At 30.9% G+C, this 12,068-nt stretch overlaps 2 protein-coding genes and 2 non-coding genes across 6 annotated transcripts; 2 read left to right on the top strand and 2 right to left on the bottom strand.

The window, feature by feature from the left end:
* The first annotated feature begins 726 nt into the window (after positions 1-726).
* On the top strand, positions 727-5,052 carry LOC114187177 (sugar transporter ERD6-like 5). Of its 3 annotated transcripts, XM_028075339.1 has the most exons (18): positions 730-1,256; positions 1,339-1,401; positions 1,494-1,583; positions 2,049-2,108; positions 2,255-2,320; positions 2,422-2,487; positions 2,582-2,657; positions 2,744-2,808; positions 2,964-3,056; positions 3,145-3,225; positions 3,320-3,404; positions 3,493-3,536; positions 3,646-3,708; positions 3,789-3,848; positions 3,956-4,009; positions 4,252-4,311; positions 4,400-4,514; positions 4,644-5,052. In XM_028075339.1, exons 1-18 carry the CDS (start codon positions 1,062-1,064, stop codon positions 4,757-4,759), a joined length of 1,452 nt encoding a protein of 483 aa, XP_027931140.1. In that variant the 5' UTR covers positions 730-1,061; the 3' UTR covers positions 4,760-5,052. The 3 variants fall into 3 exon arrangements, 2 of the variants coding, with proteins under 2 accessions (XP_027931141.1, XP_027931140.1); XR_003605199.1 differs by lacking the exon at positions 4,644-5,052 and having other exon boundaries at positions 727-1,256; positions 3,779-3,848; XM_028075340.1 differs by lacking the exons at positions 4,252-4,311; positions 4,400-4,514; positions 4,644-5,052 and having other exon boundaries at positions 727-1,256; positions 3,779-3,848; positions 3,956-4,068.
* A 108-nt stretch (positions 5,053-5,160) lies between these two features.
* Positions 5,161-6,628, top strand: LOC114187179. Its single transcript, XM_028075343.1, has one exon. It carries the CDS (start codon positions 5,358-5,360, stop codon positions 6,288-6,290), a length of 933 nt encoding a protein of 310 aa, XP_027931144.1. The 5' UTR covers positions 5,161-5,357; the 3' UTR covers positions 6,291-6,628.
* Positions 6,629-10,401: 3,773 nt separating this feature from the next.
* Positions 10,402-10,483, bottom strand: TRNAS-UGA. Its single transcript has one exon. It is a non-coding gene; the product is annotated as a tRNA-Ser (tRNA).
* A 68-nt stretch (positions 10,484-10,551) lies between these two features.
* On the bottom strand, positions 10,552-10,633 carry TRNAS-UGA. Its single transcript has one exon. It is a non-coding gene; the product is annotated as a tRNA-Ser (tRNA).
* Positions 10,634-12,068: the final 1,435 nt, after the last annotated feature.

Below are 12,068 nucleotides of genomic sequence, written 5' to 3'. Positions count from 1 at the left end.
CTAGTCACTTTCCAATATCTCATTATTTCTTTTTCTTTTTAATTTGTGACTTAAAAATATTATTATGTGTAAAATATGAAAACAAATTAGGGTAAATTCCTCTTGTATATTATTATAAATATAACAAAATCCAAATAAAGTTGATTATGTAAAGATATAACTTAATTCTTTTTATTTACCAAATTTTGTTTTAAGTATCTAATATATATATATATATATATATATATATATATTTCAAATTGGATACTTAAAGTTTATACTTTTGTCTAAATATTTTATATTGTATGTTATACAATTCACACAACAATATAAGTGGTTAAAGATTAATATAATGTAAATAAAGTTACTTAAGTTGATTACATGGTTGTCGGCAAAAATGAATACGTTTTTTTTTTCAGGAACTTAAATTTGAGTTGTAATTAAAAAAAATGCTTTTCCATTAAGTCAAAGTAACATTTTAATCTTGTATTAAAAAATTAATAATGTTGGGTTGAAAATAAAATATAAATAGCTTCACACAAAAAATATCTAAGATTTACTGCTTCATCGCTCATCACCACTTTGGATTGTGTATTGAATCTTTAATTTTATTTTTTGTTTTGTGTTTTTAAAAATATATTGAAGGATACTAATTTTACTAATTTAAAGTATATTATAAATTTTTTAATATATCAATATCATACTTTAAAGACTCAGGGACGACACAAAAGAATCTTCAGGACTTAGTCATCACATGCAAGAAAAGGTGACATTTTCAGAATGCCACAGCTTGGAGCTCTTGGCATTTTGTGCAAGCTTATGATGACACATCCTAAAAAAAATCTATGCCTATCAATTCAGATTCCACATGCCCAGTCTCAAAAAACATGTCACAGTCCCTCCAATGAAGTTGAGTTCAAAACAACAAACGCGAGTCAACAATACACAAACACTTATCTCCAACACTGTCGTCCTCACTTGTCATTTTTGGACCTCACAAAGCACTGTTCTTCATAGATTCATTTACTGTCACGAGCAACCTTAAAATTCTCAGTGGCTCCTAAATCTGTTTCTTGGGAACCATGGACGGTGCTAATAGTGCTGAACCAAGAGAATTTTCAAGTCCTTTGCTTTCCCCAGAAACATTGCAAGCTTATCATGGTAACGATGGAGTTGAGTGTGAGGAAAAGAGGCAGAAAGAAACTTGGTCGGTACCAGCTATTCTTATACTTACCACCCTTGTTGCTGTCTCTGGTTCTTACGTTTTTGGGTCTGCTGTAAGTTCACATTCACACGTTTTTGCTTTTGGCAATTTTATGAGAATTTGGAAGTACCATTGTCGGTGTGTGAATTTTGCAGATTGGATATTCGTCTCCTGCTCAAAATGGAATCATGGATGATCTCAATCTCGGCGTGGCTGAGGTTTGAACTTTGAATCACGACCTTTGTTTTAGTTTGTCATGTATTCAACATTGAACATTTAATGCCTTTTTTATTGGCCTCGTTTTGTGCAGTATTCGATTTTTGGATCAATACTGACGATTGGAGCAATGATTGGGGCTATCATAAGTGGTAGAATAGCAGATTACGCAGGTCGAAGAGCTGTAAGTTTATTCAATTTGTGTTTTGAAATGAAAGTTTCATGTCGTTAGGTATTTCAAAGGGAGAAAACAAGAGATTTGACACAAGTAAATTGTGAAGAAGCTTATGTAAGAATTCAAGACATAAGTTTTAGCTGAAAACTTTAAGATAATAGGTTTTTGAGTCTATCTATTTATATGGGTCATCTTACTCATTTCACCAAATGTAAGACTTAGAAGTCTCATTCTCTTCCTTAAGTGTGAGTCTCCGATACCATTAATTCTGATACACCGAACTATTTGAAGAAGAGAGAAAGATTTGGTATTAAAGAGTTCTGAAAGTTTATATAAGAAATTAGGACATCGTTTTTAACCAAAAACTTTAATTTAATAAGTTTGTAGATCATTCTACTTATATATTGGTCATCTTAAATTTCTAACAATTTCCCCCACCTTGAATTCCTAACGCATGTCTTACTTCAAAAACAGGCTATGGGTTTCTCCGAAGTATTCTGCATCTTGGGATGGCTTGCCATAGCATTCTCAAAGGTTTACCATCCTTACACGCCACTTTCATATAAGCCTATACAAGCAAAATATCGTTTCGATGAGCAATTAACTTGATGATAAAGTAAACCTTGAGATTTGCACACAAGTTAAGTCGTTGTTATTTGACACTTGGTGCTTGTTTGAAGGTTGGTTGGTGGCTTTACATTGGAAGATTTTTGGTAGGATGTGGAATGGGCCTTCTATCTTATGTGGTAATTGTTGTGACTCTTAGTTTTTCACAAATGCAGTTCGAGAGGAATTCAGTCACTCAAAACAAAAACAAGTGGGTTTGTTTCTTCTGTTTCCATAATAGGTTCCAGTTTATGTAGCTGAAATAACACCCAAGAATCTCCGAGGGGGATTCACCACAGTTCATCAGGTAAAAAAGTTATGATTCTTTTCTGAGTATCACTTTACTCCCATTGCAAGTAATAGGCTTATTTTAAATCCCTATCTGGAGTTTCTTTTGACAGTTAATGATTTGTTGTGGGGTATCATTAACTTATCTTATTGGAGCGTTCTTAAATTGGAGGATTTTGGCTCTAATAGGTAATGCTCATATGCATGGTTTTCATCTATCAAAGTGAAATTAACAAAGGTTGCAATGTAAGTGGCATTTTCTTTCTTTATCTCAGGAACTATTCCCTGTCTCGTACAACTTTTGGGTCTATTCTTCATTCCCGAATCTCCTAGATGGCTGGTGAGTTGTTTGAGATATTTTTGTTGATATGCTGTGGAACATGACATGATTCACACAAGCAACTGAGATTTTCACTCACTAGTGTCAAATAAATGGAATCACTACATGTTAGACAAACACATTGCAAGTTTGTGATAGTTAGAAATCTTCTGCAGGCAAAATTTGGTCACTGGGAAAGGAGTGAATCTGTTCTACAGAGTCTTAGAGGAAAGAATGCTGATGTTTCTGAAGAGGCCACTGAAATTAGAGTACATATAGTGTTTGTTTATTAGAGCGTTGGGGTGGTAGAACAAGCCTAAGAGTGTAACACATTATTTTGTGTTGTATTTGTTGTAGGATTTTACCGAAGCCCTTCAGAGCGAAACAGAAGCTACCATTTTTGGCTTATTTCAGTTGCAGTATTTGAAGTCACTTACTGTGAGCTAAGCTTTCTAAGATATATATCCTCCTTCTTGCAGACATTCTTGTCCTTTTTGCAGATTCTTATGGTATTTTTTATTTACTTTGTTAGGTAGGAGTTGGTCTTATGATACTGCAACAGTTTGGAGGGGTTAACGGCATTGCTTTTTATGCAAGTTCTATATTCATCTCTGCTGGTACATGCATGTTTTTTTTAATGCTTCCAACATATGACTGATAAGGAAGATGGCCATGAGAATATTAAACTTACAACACAATTGTCAGGATTTTCGGGAAGTATTGGAATGATAGCAATGGTTGCAGTTCAGGTTCTTCATTCTCTTCATACAGTTCATTCGCATGCCTTCTTAATGTTGTATAGAATGAGATAATATGCCACTGTCTTGGTGAGGCTTCTTTTCACTTGTATCTTCATAGATCCCAATGACAGCTTTGGGAGTGCTTTTGATGGATAAATCTGGGAGACGACCACTTCTGCTGGTAGAAAAAGATGATGTTTTGTTTCTTCTGTTTTGTGCTGATATGTAAGATCTGAATCCAAAATGTTTAGCTTTATGCAGGTCTCTGCTTCAGGAACATGCTTAGGATGCTTCCTTGCAGCCCTATCATTCTTCTTGCAGGTTCTTTGAATAACAAAACAAAACCTGCTCTACCATGTTTTTTTTTTTTTTCTTTTTTCACTTTAGTTATTTCAAAATGATCAATTAATTGAGCTTGCCTCATGCAGGACCTACATAAATGGAAGGAAGCCAGTCCCATTCTGGCACTTGTCGGTGTACTGGTGATGATTTTTCAATAACAATGTTTAAGCAATAATGCACCATTATTTGAATCTTTGACCACATTATGCAATCTTATGCATTTAATTGGATAATAATAACAATAACAAAACACAAATTCAAATTCATTACTTTGTTTTATGATATTGAGATGACATGACAGAATGTTACCTGTGTTGAAATAAATCCACATATCTGATATCACTGTCTGGTTTGAGAAACAGTTATTTTTTGAAATGATCAGGTATATACAGGATCATTCTCTCTTGGCATGGGGGGAATCCCCTGGGTTATAATGTCTGAGGTAGTTTCTGAACACATATATGAAACAAAAAATGGAGATCATGAGAAGTTAATGAGTGTAGTGAATTACCTTTTTTTATGATCCCCAGATATTTCCCATTAATGTGAAAGGCTCTGCAGGAAGTCTTGTGACTTTGGTTAGCTGGTTGTGTTCTTGGATTGTGTCATATGCTTTTAACTTTCTCATGAGTTGGAGTTCCGCAGGTAGGTTCATTCATGCTCACTCTTAATTCCTTGTGAGAATACTTACTCCACCCATAAAAGAGAAAACCAAAATGGACCACAAAAAGAAACAATACCAAGAAAGCAAAAACTCACATTATGTTTGTTCAGGAACTTTCTTCATCTTCTCTGCCATATGTGGCTTCACGGTTCTGTTCGTGACAAGACTGGTGCCAGAGACCAAGGGGCGTACACTAGAAGAAATTCAAGCATCCCTCAAGAGATGAATTTGTCACATTTATAAAGAACACAAAAGGGGCACACTTGTATTTCTGAACAACTCTACAACTTTGATCCGAAAAGTACTTTTTCAAATAAGAACGGATGTAGAAATGATTTGAATAACCAGCAATTTAATTTTCGGACCCACGTCATGTTTCTGGTAGGATCAAATAATACAACTTTGTTTTTCGAGAACATATGAATGATCATTGCCTGGGTCTTGGAGCAGGAACAACCTGCGCAAACTCCAAGGGTGAATGTCTGTGCCTTGCAAACGCGCTTATTCAAATTCAAAGACCTGGGAATTGCAGTTTGTTAATTTTGTTAGGGTGGTCAAACGGTGACAAGAGAATATCCAAAATAAAAATTGTTTTCTAATTTTTGACAGCAATTGAATCCTTGACTAAAACGTGTATGACCATAAAAATAGTAGAAAATAAATGAAAAAAATTTAACCCACAGAAAAAAGAAAGAGTCCAACGTGGGACCCGGCACCGTTTGCTCCATGAGGGATTCCAGCTCATACTCTGAAACAAACACGCCCTTCCTTTTCTTGCGTTTTGTTTGGTTGGCACTCTCACTCTGCCACCCCATGCCCATGCTATGCTTTCTTTCTCATTTTTATTAATACCTTCTTTCTCTTCTTCTCTTTCAAAAATCCCTTCTCACCAATTCTTACAACTGCTTCTGCGTTTTGATTACGATTATGATTATTGTTACTATGCGATGACAACCTCAATCGGTATCTCCCTCTATCCTCCTTTTCTTTTCTCCATCGTCTTCCCTGCCATGATCAAATTGTTCAAGAGAAACACCTCCACTGACACGTGTCACCATCATCACCACTATCACCACCACCCACTTTTGGGCCTGGAGCTCGCCACCACAGACATCCACAGGCCTCCCAACGTTCTGGAGTCCGCCATGTTAAGGCCCAACAGCAACCCGCCTCAGCCCAAGAAGACACAGATTGGATTCCTCGATGACGATGTGGTTTGCACCGTAAGCGGTGGCTTGGCCTCCTGCACCGAGAATCTAGGTTTTGAAAGCTCCGATCAAATCAACAGTAATTGCATGGACGAGGATGTGATCGATGATGAGGAGGACGAGGAGGTTTTCCGGAGGAGGAAGACGGTGAGGGCCGAGGGGAGAGGGAAGGTGAGGACATTTCCACCGCCGCTGTCGTCGCTGAACCGGAACGGTAAACCGAGTTTTTATCTCCGGCCGGTGAGGAAAGATGGGAGGTTGGAGTTGACGGAAGTGAGAATAGAGCGGGCGGAGATTCTGCATGCGTGGCGAGAGAACGGGCGGTTGACATTGCGTCTGGTGTCAGATCTTGAAGAGGAAGAGATGATGGAAGAAGAAGAAGATGAAGAAGAAGAGAAAAGGATAGAGGAAGAGAATGTGGGAGAGTGGAGGCTACGTGGTGTGGGAGGGAGTAGCGAAGGGTTAAGGAGGTGTCACGAAATGGTGAACCATCATCACCATCACCATGTTCATGGCAGCATGCGCATGTGTGGAATCAGCATTGTGTGAGGGTTGGAGGACACGTGGCATGGGAGTTTGAAAGGGAAGATAGAATGTAGATGCAGTGAATGAATGATTTGAACGTTGGAATTTGCACTGCGAAAATTGGCAGAAGAAAGGTGTTGGATGTGTATAGAGAGAAAACATGCATGCATGCGGTGGTGTTTGGTTGCGGGAAAACGACACTGTTCAGAGGTCCACACACACTGTAATTACTTTAACTGCGTTTTGTATTCTTAGGCAGAGAGAGAAAAAGAGAGAGAGAGGATGTTCCACACGGAGAGCGATTGCACTGTATTTACCAAATTTTGAAGATTTATGTTAGATGCTCAAAAACAATTCTTGAACATGTTTTCTTCAGTTTTTAAGGTTGTTCAAACCAGTTAAAGTTCTCGAAAAAATTGGCCATTTAATTAACCCAGTGGCTTCTAATTTGAACTCTCAGTAATTTCATCTCTCACTCTCTTCAATTTTAATTGGATTGTTCTATACAAGTTAGTTCATGGTGTGTGTTGGGTTGATTTATGTTCTGTCAATCTGAAGAAAAAATGTTCTGGAAATTGAAGAAAGATGGGTTCTGTTAATTTGAAGAAAGTGGGACTCAGATAGTGGGTAAGTGGTTCGAAAACTAGTTCCAGTAGTTTATTTATTTATTTATTTCTTAATGAGATTTAATATAATTATTGTTATATTCAAATAAACAATTTAGTTATATAATTATATTCATGTAATTATATATAGTTTATAGAGATGATATTTAAATAAAAAACATGTGTACAATTCAGAAATGATTAGTAGAATAGGCCAATATACATAGTGAAAAATTAATTAACTTAAAAATTAATCTAACCTGAAAATTCAGAAAATTAAGAGTATAGATTTTAACTTTATATCTTTCAAATACGAACAAATGTGTACAATTTTCCAGTACAGTTTTTCCAGTTTTATGCTCCATTAATATAATAATACTAATAGATGATGTTAGTATACTAATTAAACTACAATCTAATCCATGAATATTATGTAATGCTACAAATGTGAACTTTAAGACGGTGATTGTAATAAAAACTTATGATTTTTTCAATTGCACTTCATTATTCTATATATTGAATTATTGTAGTTTAAAAATGTAGTTATATATATATAATACAACATCATTACATAAAGTTTTTTACATCATCCTCATTGCCCAAAGGTAGTGATGAAATGTTACTGTTTTAGTGCACATTCTTTCCATTTTTAACAGGAGATGAAAGTAGAGATAAGTCTTTATTTAGATAAAAAAAAACCAAAGCAAAAGGGTGAGCAGATATAGCTTCAACTTGTTATCCATTTATAGGTATACTACCAACATGACTGATATTGTTAGTTGTGAACTGCTGAAAGATCTGAATTTGGTGTTAAGGACACACATAAACAAAATAAACTTAAGAATAAAAAAAAAAAACAGCAGCTTAAAGTGAATAAGCTGACAAATATTAATGAATTACTACTTAAAGTGAATATGTTACATAAATATCATGAATATTAAGGAACTATAAATTAAGAATCTATCACCGTAAAAAAAAAATTAAATAAATATTTGGTCGTTAGTTTCTTTGTGTTTATTCAATTTAGTTTTATTTTTATTTTGCGTTCAATCAGATTTTTATTTTTGTCAAAATTTGGTCAATTTGATCATTTTTATTAATGGTATTTACATTTTCAATTCAATATTTATATTTGTTATTTTTTTCATTTTAGTATCAATTTTGATTAAAATGAATAATTTTGTCTCTTTCGAATTGACATCAAATTGAATATCTTTTATAAATATTATACTACTATTTTTTCTAAATTTGACATTTTTATTAATTATTTTTTAAATTCAATTATAAATTATTAATTTAATTATAAATTGAATATAATTCTTAATTTAATTGTTAAATAGAATAAAATTATTCAAAATATTATTAAAATATAATAATAAAATGTTTTATTCTAATATTTAAATTCTAAAATACTAAATCTTTTAAAATTGGTATTTAAAAATATTACAAATATTAGAAATATTTTAGAAAAGTATACTAATATTTATAAAAATAACATTTAAATACAAAACATTTTAGATTTTAAAACATTCAATAGTTATATTTTAATAATATTTTAAATAATTATATTCTATTTAACAATTGAACCTAAGAATTATATTCGATCTATAATTAAATATAATAATTTATAATTTAATTTTAAAAATAATTAATAATAATGTCAATTTTAAAAATAAATATATAATATTTATAAAAAAAATTGGTTTCAATTTGAAATGGACAAAATTGTTCTATTTTAACAAAATTTGTGACTAAATTGAATAAAAATAACGAATATAGGAACTGAATTAAAAAATAACGAATATATAAACTAAATTGAACAAAAATAATAATAATAAAATTACAAACTGACACGTGACATTGACATTGACATGTGACACAATTGTGAGTTGATATGTGAATAATTTGTTTAAAATTAAAAAAATTTAAAAATTTAAAAACAAAAAGAGTTGACACGTGACATGTATTGTTAGAAAATATTAAATATTTTAACACCGTTAGTAAAAAGGACCAAATTGATCAAAAGTTGACAAAAATGAGAATCTAATTGAATGTAAAACGAAAATAAAAAACAAATTGAACAAACACAATAAAAATAACAACCAAATGTTTATTTTAAAACTTGCAAATATATTTCAGATATAGCTCTGTCAAAGAATAAGGAATGAATTAATTCATTTTGGACACTTGTCTTATTTATGCCACATCGTTTCATTTTTAAATTAGAAAACAACCTAAAATGGAATGGAAGTGCAAATGTAAAACAAGACTAATAAAGACTATTCATGCTATATTTGAAATATAATGTTTGAAGTAGTTTTTGTAAAATTAGAAAAATTACTAGAATTTTTCATATTACAATTAGATTCTTTTTGGAAATTTGTTAAAATTTTTAATTGATAGGTAATTTTTTCGTAGATAATTATTTCTTACAAAATTATAAAATTCGCAAATATTTCCTATATTTTTTTTTTCGAAAAATATTTTATACAAAATATTTTGTAAAAGAATTAGTAATAATTTATTACCTTTTTTTCCGCAATAAAATTTGTAAGTATTTTTTATAAAAAAAATTTAAAATAAAATTAGCAAAAAATATAAACTTTTTTAATAGTGAAAATCTTCTGACCATGATCAATTTTATACAATATAACATAAACATAATCAAAAGTCAAAACTAATGCTCAATATCCTATCTTACCATGTCACCAATAAAATTGTAATATAATGAAATTGTTAAGTTTTTTCATTAAATTTTAATAACACAACCTCTCAATGACCAACAGACCCACAATGAACACTTGCAATTGTCAAATTAACCTGCAAAATGCAAGTTAGACTGCAAAACCAAATTCCAGTGTCGAAATGTGATTCGTCATAACATTTCTTAAAAACCCAATATCTCTCTAAAGTCGTCTTCATGATACAGAGAATGGTTTATATGACTCAAATTACCTCCTTTTGAAGTCCAAGATATTGTCTAGTTTTCTCTACAAGTTGAGTCCTCATGTTCATGTTCCTATCTATGACCTAAAATTCAATCAACAATCAATATAATAATCTATCTTAAATAACTTCATAAAAATCTTAACAAAGTAGAAAAAAGAAAAACCATGCAAAAAGTCTCTTAAAAAACAACATATTAAACCATAAATAAGTCAACTATAAGAAATGAAAAATCTAAAACTTTTGGGAACGGGAAGAAGCGGGAAAATGCTCCTTATAAATTTATACTCACTTTACATAAATTTGAAAAAATGAATTGTCCTCTTCATAAATACTTGAAGCAAGAAAGTTTAAAAAAATTTGGAGGATTCACAATGACTATATTGAATAGTTTTTGGTAAATAATCTGCTTTTGAAATTGAGTATTTCATGCGTGTAAATGATGGAGGATGTATAGTTGTTGATGAGATTGATTAAAATATCTACATCATCACTAACAAGTTTATGTGTGGCTAATGAAGAAATAAATCAGGATTAGGAGAAAAAATAAATCAGGATTAGGAGAAAATTTGAAAAAGAAAAATCGTCGACAGCAGGGTTCGAATCTGCGCGAGCGAAGCCCAATAAATTTCAAGTCTATCTCCTTAACCACTCGGACATATCGACGTTATTGGTAAATTTAAGATCCATTTATATAAAATAACTTTAAATATTATGATTTATTGCAAAAAATTCGTCGACAGCAGGGTTCGAACCTGCGCGGGCGTAGCCCAACAGATTTCAAGTCTGTCTCCTTAACCACTCGGACATATCGACGGTATTTGTTTATACATATACATCATATAAATAAAATTATTTAGATCATGTGAAACATTTTTTACTCTTCTTACCAAAAAAATTAATACTTGATATTTTTAATTCAAAATAATTGAAATTTAAATATCAATATGTATATGAAAGTTTGAATTAGTTTTATTAATGATTCTAGTTTATTTTACTTTACCAGTACTGTATGCTTCCTTGTATAGGATTATCTTTTATATTGTAACAAATAAATATCTTTAATATATAAATTAAAACTAAGTTTCATAAAAATAATATTATAATTAAAATATTTAATAAATTGGTATCGTGGGGAATAAATATATCAAGTGTTCTTTCTACTGTGATGACTTGTTAACGTAAAGAAAAATTATAACAAAAAAAATGTTATTGGAATATTTATATTTGCAAAAGATGTTAGAACTCTTTAAAAGTGTTTAGTCATTCAAAACCACAAAGGAACAACGAATTGACGAAGTTTGACATATAGTTTAACTAAAAGGTGAGTTTAACTCAATTATATGAAGTGGGTTACTTAACATATGACAAAATATTAGATACAATATTTATTATCTATTTTTTTATCTTTGTTTATTCTAGTTTCCTTTTCAATAAAACTTTTTTTTATCATTGCAGTTGAAATGAAGACATAAATTAGGCAACAACATGTACTTACTAACACATTTATTTGATTATAAATTCAAAATGTTTGCGATCTTAATTAATTTCATTTTTTATTTGATTTTATTTGGCCATGAAATTTTTTCATTTGACTGGATCTCACTTCAACTGAAATTACTTACGATATATTAATTGCAGTTGATTATTTTTCAATAACTAATTGATTAGAAGATGCTGAAGTTATGTCTTTAAATATAATATTATAATATATATAATGAAACTTTGTTGAAAAAGTACAAGATTGTGATTTGTAAGATTGTTGAAGATCCTTATATAATCATAATATAATATTTGTAATTAATTAAAATTTATTTTGATTAAGGATTAAATATTTTTTTAGACTATTATGAAAAAAATATGTTTCATCCTTAAATTAAATTATAAAATATTTAGTCTATATATTTTGTATAAATTAATATAAAGCACAATTTCTAACCTTGTTTGATGGAACATATCAAAATGGACTGATGGGTTGAAATCTTCAACTCAATCAGTCCATTTTAATACGGGCTGACGGAGTGACGCATTTTGTCACTCATAATTTGAGTAAAAAATCACTCTTTAAATAAAAACATTTTTTTTTATAAATATTGTATATTTAAATTGCCAATCAAAGTGTTTTAAAGGTAAGAACATAATAATGATAATGTTTTGTCAATAAAAATCATAACAAATACTACTAACTTAAATTTAAATATGCATTATTCTTTCACTTAACTTTTCATCCCCTTCTACTTTCCAAAATTGA

This window comes from Vigna unguiculata, chromosome 6, assembly GCF_004118075.2.
Source record: "Vigna unguiculata cultivar IT97K-499-35 chromosome 6, ASM411807v1, whole genome shotgun sequence".
NCBI lineage: Eukaryota > Viridiplantae > Streptophyta > Magnoliopsida > Fabales > Fabaceae > Vigna > Vigna unguiculata.
The sequence above is the reverse complement of the archived record's forward strand: the minus strand, read 5'-3'. Positions and strand labels throughout refer to the sequence as shown.

Coding starts and splice junctions, on each gene's coding strand:
- LOC114187177 (XM_028075339.1), top strand. CDS start 1,062: ATGGACGGTGCTAATAGTGCTGAACCAAGAGAATTTTCAAGTCCTTTG. Junction 2,658..2,743: donor GAGGATTTTGGCTCTAATAG/GTAATGCTCATA, acceptor TCTTTATCTCAG/GAACTATTCCCTGTCTCGTA. Junction 4,312..4,399: donor CCTGGGTTATAATGTCTGAG/GTAGTTTCTGAA, acceptor TATGATCCCCAG/ATATTTCCCATTAATGTGAA.
- LOC114187179 (XM_028075343.1), top strand. CDS start 5,358: ATGCTTTCTTTCTCATTTTTATTAATACCTTCTTTCTCTTCTTCTCTT.